Below are 21,317 nucleotides of genomic sequence, written 5' to 3' on the forward strand. Positions count from 1 at the left end.
AAAGTACTGATCATTACTATTACTTGCAAAATATGTGGTGTGGAACCATCCATGTGATTTTCAGGCAGTTAGATGACAGAAATCCATATTTCTGATATAAAAACATTTGAAAATGGGTCAAATTTGACCCGAGGACAACAGGAGGGTTAAAGAATGTTTCAAGAAGTTGGGCTCTACTTGAAAGAAAAACTGTTCAATAATAGAAATGATAGTTTGGAGTTTTGTAGAATTTCCTTTAATATGAATCTTTTCAAATATTTTACTTTTATAAAAAGCAAGAAACTTTAACTATTACATCATATAACGTGAACACTTCATAGGTTTGTCTCTGTTAATCTAGGTTGGGGTTTGGCCCCCACCTGTCTGTCAACACACTCACTTTGCTCACTATGTGTGTGTGTGTGTGTGTGTGTGTGTGTGTGTGTGTGTGTGTGTGTGTGTGTGTGTGTGTGTATGTGTGGTCATGGTTTTAACCTTTAACTGCAGTGTATCATCTCTGCTCTGCATCTTCTAACACCAGCTTCACTACACTGAACTGTGATAAGACTGAAGAGCCCTCCAACAGCTTTGTGTGTGTGTGTGTGTGTGTGTGTGTGTGTGTGTGTGTGTGTGTGTGTGAGTGTGTGTGTGTGTGCATGCACTCATGTGTGACTTGTATCTGTGGTCAGAAACAAATGATCTGTCCCAGGGGGGAGAGCCAATGAATAATGGATCTGACCGTCTACAGTTTCCATCACCAGCCTCTCTGGGCTGCAGCCAAACACTCAGTTAGCCGCCATGTTTGTGTATAATCTGTTTTTTTTCATGTTTTGTTTTGTTTTTATTCTACTTTTGTAAGGTGTCATCTGGACAATAAGAAGGAAGCATTTTCTTGACTCACACATTTGTCTTGTTGATCAGAGAAATACCGTATTGACCCAATTATATAAGATATTTTCTCTGAAAATCATGTTTGAAAAAGGTGGAGGACTTTAAGATGTTCAGATCAGATATTCAGCTCTTACAGAGAGTGTTGCATTATGGGTTGTTTCTAATCTCTGCAAGTCTGTTCGTAGTCAGTCTTTAAAGAAAAAGAAGAAGAAAAGGTGTGTTTTATTAGCTCACTTTAACCTGCAGATGTTTCTTCAAGGATAATTCTGGTGATTTTCTATGTTTTTCTTATTGTTAATTATTGTCCAAAACTAGTAAAAACACATCAATGAGCCACATCGCTGCACTGGGAGATGTGTCCCTTCATCCCTGAATTTTGTGAAGTGCACATTAAAGTCAACACAGTGTGAGGACAAACAGCAGAAAGTGAAAGTCTGTTCATTAATTCATCTGCACTGTTTGTATTTGTGTTGACGAGTCTGATATATAAAGACAGCTGCTAGCTAACGAACAACTCTCTACTGACTCTGCAGTGACTCGCCCTCCTACCTGCTGACTGGCGCGAACTGGCGCGAGACAACTTGACTCTATTGTGCTACTCTTATATTAACTGTACTTGTGGAGATGTATAAAATTAATTACTGTATGAATCTCTTAGAAATGCAACCACGTTGGCGCTTGTTTGAACTCAGTCCTCGCTCTCCCAGCCTGGAGCTGAAGGTCTGATTCAGGCTGCATGAATCACTCACCTACAAGCTCAACACCACAGTCAGTAACCCTCCATCAATTTTACTTTGTCCTTTTTTAGTAGTTTATTCCTACTCGATTCTGATTGATCAATTATGAAATTCAACAGTCTGATATATGGACTATCACCTTTATTCAAATCACAAACATTCTCCAAGAGAAATACTTCATTTATTTGTACTAGTCGGGGCCTGTGAGAGGTTCCGACTCTCTCTATTCATAAAAACTCGAGTCAGTATAAAGAGTCGGACCTGCCATCCCTACAGCTAACTATGAGTCACAGTTTACAGGACTGTCGTGACTCCAGATGGCTAATAAAGCCAGTTATCACCTACATTACTTTATGACTTAACCCTCCTGTGGTCCTCGGGTCAAATTCGACCCGTTTTCAAATGTTTTTATATCAGAAATATGGATTTCTTTCATCTAATTGCCTGAAAATCACATGGATGGTTCCATACCACACACTTTGCAAGTAAAACTAATGATCACTACTTTCATTGAATTTTGGGTGTTTTATTAAAAATTTATAGCATCTGTGGACTTTCGTCCTCTCGGGTCAAAATTGACCTGGGAGGACAAAAGATGCATGGTTGACAGGAAGACAGCAGGAGGGTTAAAATAAGCTTTTTGTTGTAATAACATTTTACACATCATGCAGCTTTAACTGAACACATAAACACACATAACATTTAGTGCACATGTACACATCTTCACTGAGTAAAGATTGATCTCTGGACTTTAATAATCGATACTGGATCATTCAAATAAGAATCGCGATTAATCGGAAAATACATTTTTTTTATCCAGCACTAGTGCTGCTAGAAGAAAAGTCAGATGGATTGATCCTCCAGAGAAAAATGAATGTCTGTATTAGATTTTACAGCAAATAATTGTCCAGATATTTCAGTTTCGACCAACCAACCGACGTACTGTTTCAGTGAAAAGACCTTTATCAGGTGAGATTACAGAGTACAGTGTTGTTACTGTTTGGTCTGTAGAAATGTATTAAAAAAAAAAAAAAAACAGCTTTTGAAACCCAGTAAAACAGCTTTTTGGAAACAGACAAATGTTCAGGTCCTGACTCCATAAAAACACTAAATGACTGCAGATGTCCACTCAGCTTTCACTCCTTTTGTTGTGTTTACACCATTTCTCAGCGCTGACGCAGGCGGTCCCATCAACACCTATTCAACCTCTAAATGTCTGCTGGGTACCTGCCCGCTGTTCGCTCCGTGCCAACCTCTTGCTTGCTTGCTTGCTGCTGCATCAATCTCAAACCAAACCCCGCAGCCCGAACCTTCAGACTGCCTCCTCCTCTGTTCCTGTGCCCGGCCGTCACCTTCGCAGCCAGCAGCTCCAAACACTCAGAGAGAGGGCCCGGGATGTTTAAACAAAGAGCTCCCACTCACAGCGACTTGTTTACAGGAAGAGGAAGATTTAAAGGAGGGGGGGGGGGGGGGGGATTGAGAAAGGGACGGCTCCAACACAACCATCTCAGAGATGTTTTATTTATTTAAAACCCTTTGCTGTGAGCTATTTCAGCCTCAGCTTTGTGTCTGAGCTGCTGCAGAGCAGAACATAAATAATGATTTATTACGTCTTGGCACAGCAGCAAATTATTAAAGACAAGAACATTTGGAAGTGCTAAACGTACAGTACTATATATATATATATATATATATATATATATATATGTAACGTGGCTCCTGAGTCCTGTTGACATCCATCACAGATCAAAGCGGCGGTGCGCGTATGTTGAGGGGAAACCGGTGAGTAGAGCTCTTATGAATCACACGTGTCGCTCTGGTGGCAGGAAGAACTTTTCCTAAATAAGCGAAGCATCTACAGTAGGTAATGAGTAAACAGGTAGCATCATGTTTACAGAAACTTTACCGCCAATCAAACTGTTATGAGTTTGATTCCAACCGTAGTCACGGTGACCCTAAACAACCCGATAATGTGAGGAAACTTCAGCACGAATAGGTTCAATCTGACCAAACACATGCAAGTCTAAAGTAGAAGATAAATAAGGAGTTTTACACTGTAAATCATGCAAAGCTATTCCAGTAGAGCCCCAGAATAGAAATATATACATGAGAATGTGCAGAATTTGTGTCTTCTTGTGTCAAGAGTTTGCAGCATCTGTCCATCTGTATGGTCGATATGTTTCAAACAAAGACTGTGTTGACAAAATACGGCTATTACATGCATTTTAAACCTGTGATTAGCCGTCACTGCACAGCCCACATAATATCACATACTGGGATGAAAGAGGTGCCATCTGGGAAAAAAGGCTCCTTGACGCTGTGCAATTTTTGGGCTTTTCTGAGACAAAAGTTGAGAATCGTGAGAGAAAAACGTGGTGAAATCTTTGGTCGTCGATCCAAAACAGCGTCACGGATCTCACCGTGAAACTCGTCCACCAATAACAGATTCAGAGATTTGATGACCAGAGACGCAACAACCCAGAAATACAAACCAACCAGTTAGAATACGACATGAAATGACACAGAATACACCGGCCATTTTTTAAATAAGGTCTAGGTGAAAAACGTCCACACACACACACAAACCAAAAAACAAACGTTTTATGTGACTTTGCTGCAACATCAGAGCTGCAGATGGAGACGAGCTGATGATGTCATAACGCTACGATTCACCGCACATCCATCCCACAATCTGACGGCCTCGAACCGATATCGTTCAGTCTGACACAGATTGTGACAAAGTGTTTATTGGACCCATCGAGTGTCGAACATGAGCTCTAACAACATGCAACAACATCTGTGTGTAGAGCTGCAATGATTTTTTTTTTTTTTTTAGCAAAAATGCCAAATATTCAGTCGTTGCAGCTTCTCAAATGTAAAAACTTGAAGCTTTTTCTGTGCATCTTTGGATTTTAGACTGTTGATCTGACATAACAAGATGTTTGAAGGTGTCGCTTTGAACTTTGAGAAATTATAACAACAATAATAATAATAAACTTTATTTATATAGCACTTTTCTTGACAATGTTACACAGTGCTTTACAAAGGAAAATAAAGCTAAACAAGGCAGATAATAATAAGGCAAAGAGGAGCACAGAGGTAACAATAGAAGATGCACAATAATAGTAATAATAAAACAATTAAATGCAAAAACAATGAAAAGAATAAGATCAATGAATAGGTGTAAAAACATAACAAGCTTGTTTCTCTATTTTATGACATTTTAAGGACAGAACGATTAATCGATTAGTGAAGAAAATACTCTGCAGATTAATAAATAATGAAAGTAATCGTTAGTTGCAGGCGTATCTGTGTGTCTGAGTTCAGCCTAAACATGAAAATCAGCATTTTATCAGCCAAAAAAAAAAAAACACTCTCTGAACACTAAAACATGTGGATGACAACAGATTTTCTATCATAACGAGGATCCGGTGCGTGAAACAGAAAAACGCTGAGAAACACGTGGCAGTAAAAGTTCACGGTCAACTACGATAACTATCTTCTGTTTCAGAAGAGTCATTCATAAACCTGACACTTCTTCTTCTTCTATGTTTTTCTTATTGTCAACAAGTCCAAAGTCCACCGATCCAACAGGTCCTTCTACTGCTGCTACAGACCTTTAGTCTTGTGTGTTTCTATACTGAATATCTGCTCATCAGTGAGGAAAGCAGAGAGTTTCCTTCTTCTTCTTCTTCTTCACCCACATTTCCTCATGTATAAAGCGTCTGTTCCAAGCGGAGCTGTTTTGGTTCCAGCAGACGTGTTTCTAATCTAATCGTACACACGGTGACGAAACAGTTTGTCAGAGGCTCCTAGAAAAGCTTCTCTAACAGAAAAACGACTTAATTAAACACTGGAGCTGAATGGACGAAGGAGACTGCCAAAGCTGTATCCCACAGGAAAGACAATGAGGGAGGAAGTGTGTGTGTGTGTGTGTGTGTGTGAGAAGCCATCCTACCTATCTTATAAACTTTTTACAACTCTATTTACTCTTCAGCTCAGGCTAAAGATGAGAATTATGTTGTCAGTGATGTCTGTCTCAACATGTAGTCCAGTTAAAAGATTATTTACTGAATGAATTTGGGGACTAAAGCTGCATTCAAGTCATGTACGATTTACGAGCTGCCAAATGGGGAACACAGTCAGTAAACACCAGACAAATCCACAGATGCTGACAGTTATTTTCAACTTAGGAGCAAAGTTTATGGATGATTTTAACTTCACAGATGAAAAGTAAAACGGTGGAAAACAAACAAAAAGTTTCGTTGCAGGTCTGCATAACTACTGATTATTTCACAGGTTTCTAATTCAATGTTTTGTGACGTTTGCTTCCATCAAGTTTGAATGTTTTTTCGTTACTTCTTGACGTATAAGTTGTTTCATTTCTTGTAACTTTATGCATAAAAAAATCTACAAAATTGTGAAATTAAAAAACATGAAAACTTGTAGAAACACCGTCTGGTTGTTTCTCTTTCTCTGACAAAGTGAAGGCAGCATCAGTCGCTGGAACCTGATTGGCTGACAGCAGCATATGTAGATGTATCAAGTCAAGGCAACTGGACTCTAGATTCTTGACAATGTTTCAGTTTTTATTCAAATTCATTTGGATGTTTATTAAATTTGGTAACAATGTCGACAAATTGCACATAAAGTCGGAAAAGGAACCAAAGAGTCCTTCACACTGCTGATCACTTTTATTAATGATGTCTTCACCTTCAGACTTTTACCAGGATCTTCTTTTTCTTGCTTCTTATAAAAGCAAAATATAAATAAATTTGAAAAGATGAAAGAAAATGCTACAAAACCCCAAACTATCGTTTCTAACGTTGAACGATATTTCTTCCCAGTGGAGCTTAACTTCTTTAAAACAATCTTTAAAAGGATAAAGCTGGTGATTTTCTATATTTTTCCTTCTTGTCAGTAAATCTCATGTTTGGATCCAAACCAACAATAAACTGATCTACTAATAAGTATTGTGTGTGTATCAAAGCCTGATATATCTTATTAAAAACACGTCAGTGAGTCACACCGCTGCACTGGGTGACATGTTCCTTCATCATGAAGACTGCGGTTACTTTAGTTACTTTGTACTGAAGTTATCTGAGAAATTTATACTGTAGTAAAAAGTCAAGAGGTTGTGATATGTAGCATAACAAGCTAGCAAAGCTGTAAACGGAACCACGTTCCTGCACATGCTCAGTGGCGTCTGCTGTACAAGGAACAACTCTCCTGAGACTGAAAGTCTTATTCTGTTATTAGTCTTTGGAGCCGTTTCTAAACAAACTAAACAAACCACTGCAGCAGTTTGGCTCATTAACGTGTTTTTAATAGATTTCAGACACAATGGAGGTCTGTGGCAATGTGCATATTGTACTATTAACAGAAAGTCTCAAAGGAAGGAAATAAATCTCATATCTGATGCAAGAATAAAAAATATTTGTGATTTTTAGTCAACGGGTTAAAAATGAAAAAACCACCAGTTAAAGGGTTAATTCAAAGTGTCTCCTGAAGAGCAGAGACTGAAACCTCTGTTCAGACAACCCTTCACCTGTCCTCTCCGTCTCCCAGCAGGACGCCACCACTGCCGCCGCCGCCGCCGCCGCCAAGCAGCTCCAGATGATGTCAGCGCTGCATCATCTGCAGGTCGCAGCAGGAGTCGCAGGTCTGCAGCCGAGCACTAATTGCTTTTTTTTTCACCTGCGTGAGTCCACCGCGCTGCTTCAGTGTAACCGGGCGAACATCAGCACGATCACCGACTCATTAACAGGCGGACATTTTGTTACGGTGCCTTGGGGATGCATGACTATTTTGAGAGATGACCTAATTGAATTAACAGCGGGGGAGGAGGGGCGGGGTTGGGGGGGCGGACTGAGGAAATTATGGATTTTACACTTTGTCCTTCTTTAACCTTGACACACTTCTGCTGGATTTTCCCTCGTTAGAAATGTGAACTAATGACAGCAGACACGTCCTCTTCATCCTTATCTGACTCTAAATCACATTTTATCTACTTTTATTCATGTTTTCTCTCCTCATGAGATCATTGTCACAAATCTCAAAAAACAAGCTTGTTTACATTTGATTTCAGTTTGAATTTATTCATATTTTGGGATCCTAACGAGGAGAAAAACACATATTTTATGATTTGTGTCGAGGTGAACTGTACTTTGTCCCTAAAAATATCTTCTCTAACTCAGCTCCTGGCGCTCCAGATGCAGCAGTTTGGTGCCGACCTCCTGCTGTTCAACCCCCCCCACCAGCCCCCCCCCGCCCACCACCACCACCAGCTGCCTCCAACATCCCCAACATCCCACCCACGGCTACAGCACCACATACAGCAGCCGGTAACAAGAAGAGAGATGTGGGGAAACATCCGTCTGCTGTACGTACAGATGGAAATACAGCAGCCATGTGTGTGTTGAAGAGGGATAATTATAAAAACATCACAGAAAAGAAGAACAAAACACACCAGACAACTGTGAATCTCATTAAACAGTCTCATCTAGTGCGATTAGTTAATTGCTACATGCTAATACCTCTCTAGCTCTCGCTGCAACGATTAATTGATCAACAGAAAATAAGTTGGCAACAATTATGATTATCAAATAAAGAGGTTAAAGCTATTTATTTAAACAAAAATGGTAAAAATCCATCGGCTCCAGCCTCCCAAATGTGAACATTTTGATAATAAAACAATTATCTTTGGATTTTGGAGTGTTAATAAATCAAATTAAGACATCTGAACCACAGTTTATCACAGCTCTGGAAGCTTGTGATGAACATGTTTTACTATTTACTGACATATTTTAGACCGAATGAATAATTGATAATAGAAATAAATGGAAATTAGCTGCAGATCACTGGATACTGGGCTGATTAAAGCCAAAGGTGTTGGATGCACAACAGAAAGTTCAGGCAGGACATTTGATCAATTCATGCATTTGTCAAGAGCAACAAATACTGGAGCCCAAATCAGATCTGAAATATGAGAGCAGACAACGTAAACAAGAAAGATTACAGGACAGACGTTTACAGACATGTGCGACACGCCGACGTCATCTCCTCAGGAAAAGTTAAAAAAAAAACATTGCCAGGGCGGGATGAGCCCTGAGCTTTGTCTTACAGGCAGCATTTTTACATACGTTCATGTTTAACATCAGAACAGGAAATAAAGGACAGTAGATCACAAAAAGCAGAATATGCTTTGTGACCTGTAAGCAACCATAACAAACAGATTTCAGTGAAATGTTCCTGCTCCACAGAGGACGAAGCCTTTAGATTTCAATGACTAACTTATCTGAAGAGGATGACAACACTAACACGTCTGCATACAACAGAAACACATCTGAGGGTCAAGCTGCACATCTGGAAGTTATCAGAACCGGTTTCATCCCAAAATCAGTTTCAGCTGCCGTCAGTGACAATGTGACTCCAATTAGATGTAACTGCTGTAATTCAGACTAACAGCTTAACCTTTCACAGCTTTCACTCATTTCTTCCTGCTGCTGTTTTATTTGTTTTCCACCAAATCCTTCCTTTCTTTGTATCACAGCTCAGGTGTGTCAACACAACCTGAAGCAGACATGAAGAGAACCGGTCAGACGAGGAGGAGGAGGAGGACAGATTTATCTCGGCCTCTGGGGCTGAATGAGTTTTTAACCGCAGGTCAAACTGACAGTCGACCTCTGAACGAACACACCTGATATACGATGAATCTCAGACTTTGGGTCAAAATGAAGCTTTCAGAAGCTGCTCTGAAGTTTTTTTTTGTTGTTGTGTGTTTATAATTAAGAACATAAGATGTCCAGACTGGAAACTGTAATGTTGAGAAAGAACACAGAGGTGCACAACTCTTTCTTTACATGTATTCCATCATTTGACTTTACAAGGGAAACATAAGTCACCATATATTCCTTTTATTAGCGAGCAGATTAAAGAAAAGTCTTTAACTGTATTGCAATGATACAAAGAACATGTCAGTGAGTCAAACTGCTGCACTGGATGACACGTTCCTTCGTCCCTAAAGAGTTTGGTTACTTTAGTTTGTTTACAGCTTCAAAGAAGGTTTGATTCTTTGGAAAGTATTTCCATGACAGGAAGACGCCACCGCACATATGTGAGGATGCAGGTCTGTTTAGTCTGCTCTTCTAGCTTTGTTGTGCCACGAATCACAAACTCTTGACTTTGTACTAAACTTCCTGGAGAAATTTTCTGTTTTTACTCTTTAACTCTGCAACATGAGATTTGTTGACAATAAGAAAAATATAGAAAAATCACCAACTATATGCTCTGAGATACTGCAGAGAGTCTCACTGCTACTTTAAGGAGAAATTACAATTTATTTTATGATGGTGTGACTGGAAACCAGCCACTGGCCAAATAAAAAATCGCCCTCTGACAAAATGAATTAAAAATAAAATAAACTTTTCCCCTTTTATAGATTACATAAAAAACTTCATAAATCTACTGTAGACAATAATATAAATACAAAGATCATAACAGTACTGCCTGCAGGTGAAGACAGGCATGCTTTTTAAACAGCAGACGGTGCTGAAATGAAGCAGACCAACATTTATCGTGTGTGGAAAACTGATTACATCTCGAGTCTCACACTGAAACATTCGTTTTCATTTTTTTTTTTTGCCAAATGAGTATTAACATAAGCTGCTGTAACTCAAACAGCAGACTGACTAAGAGACCAGATGGTGAAGATATTGGAACATCCAACAGCTAAAGAGACATATTTTTCACCGGAGTAGGTGGAGACCAAACCGGAGATAAAAGGAGAGTAAATATCGGACGTACAAACACCGATCTAATAGGATAAGAATATTGCTCCGTGTCTTCTAGATGTGTAAACAGGACTCGATTATGACATACTGTGTCTCGGTGTTTTTTCAGCTTGTTGTGGAGTTTTTATGCCACCAAGCAGCCAGAAAAAATCAATGAATGCAGCTTTAAATCACTTGTTAGTTCAGTCTTTCACACTGTTATAAAAATCTAAAAGATATCTGAGTCTCTTCTCAGCATCTTTTTTTTTTTCTTTAGAGTCTCTGGAGTCCTGACACGTCGCTGTACGTCTCAACCCCCCGCTACTGTTAGCTTGTAATGTTGGTGATCGAGCAATTTAAGCTCATTCTCCTGCTGCACTCAATGGAAGCTGATCTGGATAAGAGGATCAGACTAATGCCTGAAATGTAAATGTAAATGTTCTGTAAATACTTGAAAAGCCTTGTTGAAGCCCATCGAATCCCTTTGTGCCTGCTAACATCTGCCTAAAGCGTCTTTACATTCACCTGCTTAGATCCCCTCCACCAGCCGCTGAATGGGGAAGAAAAAAGCAGCGAATCTGCCTTTTTTTACTGAGAAGGACTTTGACCGACCCGCGTCCTCCACGCAGGCCTTTTTATCGCTGGCCTTTTTTTTTTTTTTTTTTGGATTTTGCATTCAGCAACTGGAGAGACGAGGACCATCAGGCGTCCAGGATGGAGGAGAGACCACACACTCGCAGGCAGCTGAGGAGTGGAGAAAACAGGGAGAAAAGTGGAGGACAAATCAAATGGCTCTCCACCAGCTACTCTACGGGGGCTCCACTTGTTCTCCGCTGCAATGGGCCCCGGTGTGAGAGGGGCCCCCCTTTCAGAGGCGCTGTGGGCCACCCGGATCTGCCCCGTCATCCATTACAGCGCCCAGAGTAGCGGTGGGCACGGAGGAGGAGGAGGAGGAGGAGGAGGAGGAGGAGGAGGAGGGCGGTGGCAGAGCACCAGAAGGACACCAGCAGAGACAAGATGGTTGGCTAACCAAAAAAAACCCTCATCCCTCACCCACCCAGAAATGAGAGAGGAGACAAATGAGGAGGAGGAGGAGGAGGATTAAAAAATGCTAAGGGGGGGATGAGGAGGAGGAGGAGGAGGAGGAGGATTAAAAAATGCTAAGGGGGGGGATGAGGAGGAGGAGGAGGGGGGGTGGACAGACAGTAGAAGGATGAAGGCATGAGGCTCGAAAAAGGGGAGAAATGTGGGACAACAGGGTGACAGAAGATGTGCAGCAGCACAGAGGAGCTGTGAAAGGAGGAGAGAAAATGAGAGATTAAGAGGTGGGGAGAGAAAGAGGAAAAGGAGCTGGACAGAAAAAATGTTAAAGAAGATTGAAGAGCAAGAAACAAAAAAAGATCCGAGATCTGCCCCCGAGGAAATGCACTGTAAAAAAAAAAAAATCCATCTTAACGCGTCAATTTGTCCAAAAATCTTCGGGGCTGAATTTGGGGGAAAATGTGTATAAAATGATGCACATCTGGATTATTTCCATTTGCTGAAATGATGCAGCCATAAAATCATCTTAGAGTCCTAGTTTTGAATATTTCACTCAGTGGAAACGTCATAAAGCTCCAGTGAAGAGCTGGAACCAGATGAGACACAACATACTGTATATGAGACATAAAAAACACATGTTAAGGTTTGATTTACCAATCAGATGAGATTCTTTTGTTTCATTTCCTGCAATAAAGTGTCTTGTGCAGTTATCTTATTCATGTTGCATGTTTTGCTAAGTACGGAGGCCTGGAGGAGCCACTGTGAAAAAAAAAAAAGTTTATTGTATCTTTTGGCTCCTAAAACTGATATTTTTGGAAGTTCCCTGACAGTCTGATGCTGCAGTCACTTCCTGTTTACATAGTTGGTTGCTACTTGAACTAAATTAACTAAACTTATTGAACACTAAAATGTTTATTAGTGCTGCAACCTTATTTAGTAAATCACTAGAACTCAGGAAAGACTTTATACACAAACTTATTCATGTTTATCTGGTGTAACCGGCTCCAGATGAGCAATCGCAAACTACATTTCCCAACAATCCACCTGCTTTGGAACTAAATGAGGAAAAATGGAACGGAGACCAAACAACTTGTTAGGACGAATGTCTTTTTACAGTGCATGAAGGGAAGGAGGCCTGAGAACGGAGATGGGAGACACATAGTGGGAATGAAGCGGTTAGGGGGGTTGGGGGGGGAGTGAGGGTAATGAGGCTGGGGGGGGGGTGTTAACGAAGACTAATGAAGGCAGGAGTGCTGCTTAACCTGCGCTCCATCGCTCTGCGAGGCCTCCAGCCTTGAGGTGTCGGAGGAAGAATGTGTGTGTGTGTGTGTGTGTGTGTGTTTACCCCCCCCCCCCCCCCCCTCCACCCCGCCCCCCAACCCTCCTAACACACTGCGCTCCCACACTTCAGCTCCAGCTTCTCAGTGTGACAGCGTCCTCTCCTCCTCACCGCCACCGCCACTGGGACAAATCGCAGTGCCATCATGCGTCACGCTTAAATGCTCCCCTCCACATGAAACCACCCCTCACCCTCTTTCTTTTCTCCAGCTCTGTTGCTCTGCACCCACCCCTACCCCCCCACTCCTCACCCCCCTTCCCCTCAGTCTACCCCCTTACACCTCCTGTCTTTTTGTAGTTGCCCCCTTTCCTACTGTTACAAAACAAATCTCCCCTCTGACAGCATAATTCACCGGGGCCGAGCCCGAGGAGGCGGCGCGGGACGGACGGGCCTCCTCAGCTGACCTCCGCCGAGGACCCGGCTGGTTGTTTCCCCACGTAACCCCGGCCTCCATTCAGCCGAGGGCCAACGGAGAGAAAAAGAGGGGCGACTCAGGAGGATTCAAACCGGTGGCCCCTGTGTATGCCTGAGTGAATACCGTTGAGCCTAATACCCACTAATCTGGTCATCAAATACCCTCGCTGCCATGACTGGAAATCTGCTTTTTTTTTTTTAATGTCCAGACAACCAGTGGGGCAGCGAGGGACGTCTGCGGCGAGCTGCCCAGCCGAAGCTTGCTTTGGACGGAGATGGAGGGATAAAATTAAGGAGTGAAAGGAGACAGAAAGAGAGAAAAGGGTGAGAAAAAGGAGGAAATAAAGACTAAAATGAGGGAAAAGGTCATCTGAGGTGACCACAGTCTCTCCTCAACAGACAGACAGAATCCAAATGAGGTTAAAGACAGAATTTAACTCTCAAAATAAAGTTTAACTGAGTCCACAAACTGTAACAGCAAAGACGGTAAAGACTGGAGCGACACGGAGTATCCTTCCTGATTTAACTACATTTTTACAGTTTTAGTTTGTATTTTATTGAAACAAACTTCTTGTGCAGCTGCTTGTGTTTAATATTTGACAATTATGGCTTCTTTTGTTAAATAAAAATAAGAGTTTATAGAGGAAAAGGTGTTATTTCTCAAGCTACGTGTCCAATAAAGTATCATTTTGGTACCAGTATTGAAATTCAGGTCTTAAGGATGATTTGGCGCCCAGCTTTAGTTTGAACTCTTCTCCAACAACACATATTATTTTTAAGAGTAACTGAACCAGCCAGACTGAAAAGTGGCGTCTTTTTCACCTCTGACAGGCACCAGTAACCACACCCAGCAGTGACATCACGGTGTACCAACACACCCCGGAGTACACTCCTACATCACTGCAGAGAGGAAACAAGATGTTCAGCCGCTGTAAAGTTGAACTTTAAGATATAAGGGCTTTTATTTGATATTGATATACAATATATCACTATAAGTCTCTTTTATGTTTTAGTTTTCTGTATTTTATGTTGTAGATTGTAGAAAAAGACGACTGGTGTGTCGTCAGGGTTTGGGTTTACTGCTCGCCTCCATCTTGAATTCCTGGAGCCAGAAAATCTTAATTTGGTCAAAAATGTGTGGAGCAGAAACTATGATAACTATGTTGAAACTGAAACAGCCGTCAATCCAGCAAACACACTTCAAACCGAATCATTTTTTTAAAGTCTCAGTATCTGCTCGACAAAACAACAATCTGAGATGAAAACGTCCACTTAGACTCACATGAGAACAATTTAAATTACATCCTGAGAGAAAACGTATGTTCACCTGCAAATCAAACACTACTATGAGAATATCAAGGAGGATATAATAAAGTCTCAGACTTGCACACTTACACCAACACAGTAAATCAGCATCAATAAAAGTTACACACTAATTAGAATGCTAAGCTATAATTTAACTTTCGTTTTAAAATTGTGGTGGTTACTTATTTTAACATGCAAAGGAGGCTTACTGTAATTCTGAAGTAAGAACGTTGGTAACAAACTTCAGGAAACACGAACCAGCAACATTACGACTAGTCTGATGACTTTGAGATTGAGACGGATGTGATATTTCATGTGTACAAGTATGAATTTTCCCTGATGAACTCACTAAAATCATCAGGATTCATCCTCTGAGGAGCAGGAATATCCACAGTTCACAGTAATCTGGACCTTGTTTCCTAATAACGATTGATCTTAACGGTGAGGAGTGTTTTCTAAAGCAGTATTTAAGAGTCAGTGCACGTGCACGTGCACGCCGTTAGGAGTGTCAAAGATGATGCTGAATACATTTTAAAGCAACTTAACTGATATAAGCCGTGATATTTATTGAAAAAAACACACATCACAAAGCGTAAAATGTTGTAAACAAATAAATGTTTTATACATGAAACTGTTGAGTATGAAAATGAAGCTTAATGTGCAGCATTAAGTGCAGCACTGGATTAACAAAGTAAAGATTGATTTAACTGTTGTTGGAGGCAAACGAAGCTCCGATTAAAACTAAAATGAAGCGACGGCTGCTCCTATAAGTTTCATGAATATGTATCTTAAAGAACAGGAGTGTCCATGATAAGACTATCGGCTTAAAAATGTACAAAACCATTAAAAACTTCAATAAAACGTAGTTTTTGGTTGTGGATCTTCTTAAGATGCTCTCAGCTTCCTACAAGTGTTTAAGAGTCATTCATTAATTTCTTAATTAATTTCTAAGAGCGTCTCCAGTCATAATGTTTCTGGGAAACACCTCTTAAGCTTAAGAAGGTTCTTAAGATGGATTTTAAGATCATTTCAGCCTTAAGATGCTTTTAGGGAAGGACAGTAGTGGTTGAGATGTCTCACTGAGCAGCAACATTTTGGACAAACAGGCTGCTAATCTGAAGCGATGCCACTAATGGGGTAGAAAAAAAAAAAAAAAGCACATTATCACTAAAATGACAGACAGTAAATACTATTAGTCATATTTAGCTCAGCGCGGCGTTGGCATCCTCAGTGCCCGTCTACAGCCGACCCCTGCATGTGTTTGACTGACAGACTGCCTGACTGTGACGGCCATCTGTCAGCAGACTCCCTGTTAGACAACAAGAGGCCCGGCGACTCCGCGAGCCCAGACGGAGCGCAGGGTACTGATGGCACTGCCCATTCACAAATATATATCTTTTGGGAGGACGGACAGATGGTGCTGGGTTTTTCTCCTCATGTGTCTTTTCTTCCACCATCAACCATTCCTGCGCTGCCTCCTCCTCCTCCTCAGCGAGCTGGCACCTCCTTTGTGCCCCGTCGTTTCAAATGAAAAAAGGGGAGGGAGGGAGGAGGCGTGAGGGAGCCCGGAGCGCTTTCTGCAGGTACCGCCGAACCATCGCAGCGCAGATCCAAACGCACTGGCCCGGGCACAAAAGGTTTCACATCTCTTCAGCTAAAAACTGGCTCCATCCAGCTTTCCCCCCCCCCCCCCTAATCTTTGTTTCATGTCTCACCCCCTGAAAAGATTCAACCAAGCAGATCAGTGTCCTCTCTGGCATGCTGCGGACTGTACCGTAAGGCTGGGAGGGCAAACCAGAGGATAAGAGCTGGAAAACCCTTCCAGTGTTCAGGCTTATGGCGACAAATCCTGATTCATCTCCCACTGACTTCTTAAAGCTCCTCAATCCTGCAGAGCACACTGGTGGGTCTGTCGCACACTGTGTGATCAAAAAACCTCACCGAGAGAGGAGACGTATTCAAAATCGAGAGATCATGAAGATACCAAATATGTCAGGTTGAATTTTGAAGACAATGAGCCTCATACAGCAACATTTAAATATTTATTTTATAACTTTGTTTCTGTGAGGTTTTTCTCATACAAATGTTTCAAGTCACCAAATGCTAATAATTGTGCAAATTAGTGCTTTCATGAGGTTTGATCATCAGTATAATCAGCACACCTCAACGTCCAAATAAGGCGACATGTTTCACTCCATATGTGGGCGAGTTTCATTCACAAAAATGAAGAATTTCACCAGTAGAGGAAGAAATATTCAGATCCTTTACTTCAGTAAAAGCATCAATACAGAAATGTACAAATACTCCATTACAAGTAAAAGTCCTGCATGAAAAATCCTACTGCAGTAAAAGTACATAAGTATTATGAGCTTGATGTAGTTAAAGTATTGCAGTAAAAGTACATAAGTATTATGAGCTTGATGTAGTTAAAGTATTGCAGTAAAAGTACATAAGTATTATGAGCTTGATGTAGTTAAAGTATTGCAGTAAAAGTACATAAGTATTATGAGCTTGATGTAGTTAAAGTATTGCAGTAAAAGTACATAAGTATTATGAGCTTGATGTAGTTAAAGTATTGCAGTAAAAGTACATAAGTATTATGAGCTTGATGTAGTTAAAGTATTGCAGTAAAAGTACATAAGTATTATGAACTTGATGTAGTTAAAGTATTGCAGTAAAAGTACATAAGTATTATGAGCTTGATGTAGTTAAAGTATTGCAGTAAAAGTACATAAGTATTATGAGCTTGATGTAGTTAAAGTATTGCAGTAAAAGTACATAAGTATTATGAGCTTGATGTAGTTAAAGTATTGCAGTAAAAGTACATAAGTATTATGAGCTTGATGTAGTTAAAGTATTGCAGTAAAAGTAGTGGTTTGGTCCCTCTGACTGATATATTATTATATATGACATCATTAGATTATTAATAGTGAAGCATCAGTGTTAGAGCAGCATGTTACTGTTGTAGCTGCTGGAGGTGGAGCTAGTTTACACTACTTTATATACAGTTAGCTAGTTTAGTCCAGTGGTTCCCAACCTAGGGGTCGGGCCCCTCCAAAGGGTCAGCAGATAAATCTGAGGGGTGGTGAGATGATTAATGGGAGAGGAAAGAAGAAAAACAAAGTTCTGATACACAAATCTGTTTTCAGTTTTTGGACTTTTTCTCTAATCTTTGATTTTTGCTGAAATATTGGATCATTTGAACATTTATTGAAATGAAAGCATGTGAGAAGTTTAGAGGGAAAAATCACTATTTGGTGGAGCTGTTAACAACTCATAGACATGTGAAATGTGACCCCGACTACACACTGCTTTTTGTAAGACGTCAAAAGCCAAAAAGGTTGGAAACCACTGGTTTCATCTTTAACAATGTGTTGTATTTTAAAAGCTTGTTATATTATCCATTGTGTCAAATCTGCATCTGAAAAGTAACTAAAGCTGTCAAATAAATGTAGTGGAGTAGAAAGTACAATATTTCACTCTGAAATGTAGAAAGTAGCATCACATGGAAATACTCAAGTAAAGTACAAGTACCTCAAACAGTACTTGAGTAAATGTACTTAGTTACTTTCCACCACTGAATTTCACTCCACTAAGCTTCAAGTCCTGCTGTCAGAAAGCAGCAGACAAAAACACAACAAATGTAGTCGTGTCAGTAGCAGAAGAACCGAAACAGAACAGAAATATGAATCCAGCTGCCAACGATGTGTCATCAGAGCAGCTCTGAACTCTGACAGAAAACAACACAACAGAGACGTTCACCTGCACACAGACCCTGAGGCAGAGTGTGAAAAGTTCTCTAACAACTACTAAACTGCAGTCTGTGGGGTTATTTTCATATTGATTAATCTGTCTATTGTCTGTTTTCATCTATAAAATATCAGAAAATGGTGAAAAATGTTGGTCATTGTTTACAGAAGACCAAGTTGACTCATGGTAAATAATAATTATCAACTGCAGCACGAGACAGCATCATCCTGTGTTTGATCGGAAACGAGATGTTTAAGAAATGTTCTGTGACGTTTAACAAAGAATCTGTTGTTCTGAAAGTCTGCGATTAAAGGCTGATAAGTTCAGTGACCTTTCACTTGAGGACAACGTGTCCACTCTTCCTGTCATACTGGTACAAGTTCAGCCATGCAGCTTGATACTGAACCTAAATACCAATATTTTAGGGTTTTTTGACGGAAATGTGTGTTTTGACACCAAATTTCAGCCTCTGATTCAATTAAATCATTTTGTTTAGTGTGAGTTCATGTATGGCTGCTCATGTTTAGACAACATTTAAAGGGAAACTTCAGTATTTTTCAACCGTATCTTCTCATCAGTGACTAATGGAGACAGTTTTTTTTGAATCGGTCAAGTATTGAGCAAGAAGGCTGCAGCTGGTAGTCACAAACAGGCTGTAATGTAATGTAATGTAATGTAAACAGCTGTAATGTAATGTAATGTAATGTAATGTAATGTAAACAGCTGTAATGTAATCTTTTGCAGATTGTTATTATAAAAGTGTCTGATAACATTATAGAAAGGACCATCGGTCTGCTTGTTGTTGTGTCTAAACGAGTCTCGCTCTGAAATATCGCGAGAGTTGAATTGTCACTTAGACATAAAATGATGGGAAAAATACCAACGTTTCTCTTTAACATTTGAGACTTTTCTTGATGCCTCTGTATCTGATAAAAAGCCAATTAGGGCTCAAAATGTTGTAATCTCATTTTAAAGAAAAACATCTTTAACAGAAAGCATGTTACAGAGTTGTGAGTCCTTTGGAAGCATCTTCACTGTTTTGGGATTCTGGACTGGTTGCTTGAACCTTTGACAACTTTGGTTTCTTTTGTTAAATCACAAAAAAACGGTTTTATAGAAATAACTGGAGGCTACCTGGACATATTCAGACACAAGACTCAAGAGCAGAGTGAACATTATCACTTCTGATTCAAGTCACATCTACAACACTGACTGTCCCGATGGGAAAGAGGGGAGACTGGAGCTACTGTACATTGAAAAAAGGAAGTTTATTTGCTCCTAATTAGCCCAGATAAGAAGTGAGTCATTACTACAGATAAGCATGTTGGCTTGGAAGGAAAACCTGCAACCTGAAGACTCCTGGACTTCTCAGTATGTTATTTTTTGAACCTGCATCCCTTCATTTTTGCGAGCAGACAGGTTGAAACAGTCGCCACTTAAACCTGAAATTCTTTCTTACAGCAGACACAACAAGTCTCCAGAAACACTACAAATCACAGACCTCCATCTTCCTACAGGAGCTTAAATGAGTGGCATTAACTTGACCTCCTGTTTAGTTTTTACATGGATTTAAAGTGTTTCCAGCCTTTCTTAATACCTTATTTTCCTCTTACAACCACAAAACTGGTATAAGATCCTTCAGTGTGTGTGAAATAAAACAGATGTCTGTTGCTTTACAGTTTTCTATATAATTAAATCTCTTTCTAAGTGGCCTTATAGGATTACTGCTGTTGTTGTTGCCAGATATGGAGCCTCTGACACTCTTAATAAGCCAGTCAGACTACCGTGTCCAAACTTCTCTTTTCATGCTTGACAGCTCCGGTTTGGAGCTGATATGTGACGCCCTGCGCCTCTCAAACATTTTAATCTGCGATCCCACAGACCCGGAGAGGAGCTCTGAGGCTGATTATCAACTAGAAAACACCAGAGGTCTCGCAGTCATACGACAACGTGGATTTGATATATAGAAAATAAAAAAAAGGGTTTGCGTTTTAGATGCGATTCCTTGAATGATTCCAAATACGCACACCGCGTTACGCACTGCGGGTTCAATTCTGGGAATAAAACAGAGCGGAAGATTTCTAATTGTAACAAAAAAACACAAATTCACAGGCTACATTACTTCTTCTTTGGTTTGTCTGGGACACAGATGCCCTCTCTGCTCACCTGCTGGAGCTGCTGCGCAATCAATCACCTTTAAGTTGGCGCAGCAAGTTGAAAACCACGGTCTCAATAAACGATTCACATATGAACCGATATGAACGTTTCTGTGTCATCTGAGGACAAAACACGGATGCCAGCAGGTCTTACCTTGTTGGCAGATGAGGATGAAGTGAGCAGCCAGCAGCAGCCAGCAGCCTGTAGTCTCCATGTTGGGGGGGAAAAGCTCGCGGATGCCGTAAATAAACAAATCAAATCAGTGATATTTTTTGGGGGGGGAGCAGGTCCTGGTCGGCCCGCAGCCCTCACAGCTCCATGCTGCCCCGCTACGCTCCTGCCTGCCGGTCGGTCGGTCGGTCGGTTAGTCTGTTGTGGTCTTTCTCTGAGTGTATGTTCAGTACAGATCCGCGTCCCGGTGCGCCGCTCCGTCCGCTCTCCTCCACACCGACTGACTGACTGAAGAGGAGCCGCCAGACTGAAGCTGTGCGCCGCCCACAGCCCGCAGCCACACCGGCCTCACCTCCTCCACACAACCACTGACACTGATGATGAACAGCTACACTGACGTTATTATATTTTAAAGATTATTTCACTCTCTAGCTGGTATTTATTTATTTATGCAGCCAGTGTTAAATGATTTTTAAGCGTAAATGTGGAAAGGAAATTAGAAATTAGATTTTATTTAAGGAAAAAGAGAAAGGAAGAAGGAAAGAAAAGGGGAATAAAAGATGAGAATGAGGGAAATTATGAAAACAGAGAAGAACATAAAAAAGATGATGTAGGAAAAAAGGAAAGAAAGTTGGAAAGAAGACAAAAAAATAAAAGAAAAAAGTGTAGAAGAGGAAACAAGGATGGAACTAAAACAAGAAACTCTAATTAATTTCATTTTACTTATCTTTTCAAATTGAGTTGCATTTTAATGTTAAATTC

General features: G+C 40.6%; 1 protein-coding gene across 4 annotated transcripts in view; it reads right to left on the minus strand.

Moving 5' to 3' along the window:
- Window positions 1-20,902, minus strand: part of ptprz1a (protein tyrosine phosphatase receptor type Z1a) — a 107,816-nt gene extending 86,914 nt beyond the window's left edge. For 2 of the 4 annotated variants that reach the window (XM_044355535.1, XM_044355534.1), the window contains exon 1: window positions 20,538-20,902. In XM_044355535.1, coding sequence (XP_044211470.1) covers window positions 20,538-20,598 — 61 coding nt within the window. In that variant the 5' untranslated portion in view covers window positions 20,599-20,902. The remainder of the gene's footprint in view (window positions 1-20,537) is intronic. The other 2 variants (XM_044355536.1, XM_044355537.1) reach the window with 2 other exon arrangements.
- Between the last annotated feature and the right edge of the window lie 415 nt (window positions 20,903-21,317).

This window comes from Thunnus albacares, chromosome 7 (assembly GCF_914725855.1).
Source record: "Thunnus albacares chromosome 7, fThuAlb1.1, whole genome shotgun sequence".
Lineage (NCBI taxonomy): Eukaryota > Metazoa > Chordata > Actinopteri > Scombriformes > Scombridae > Thunnus > Thunnus albacares.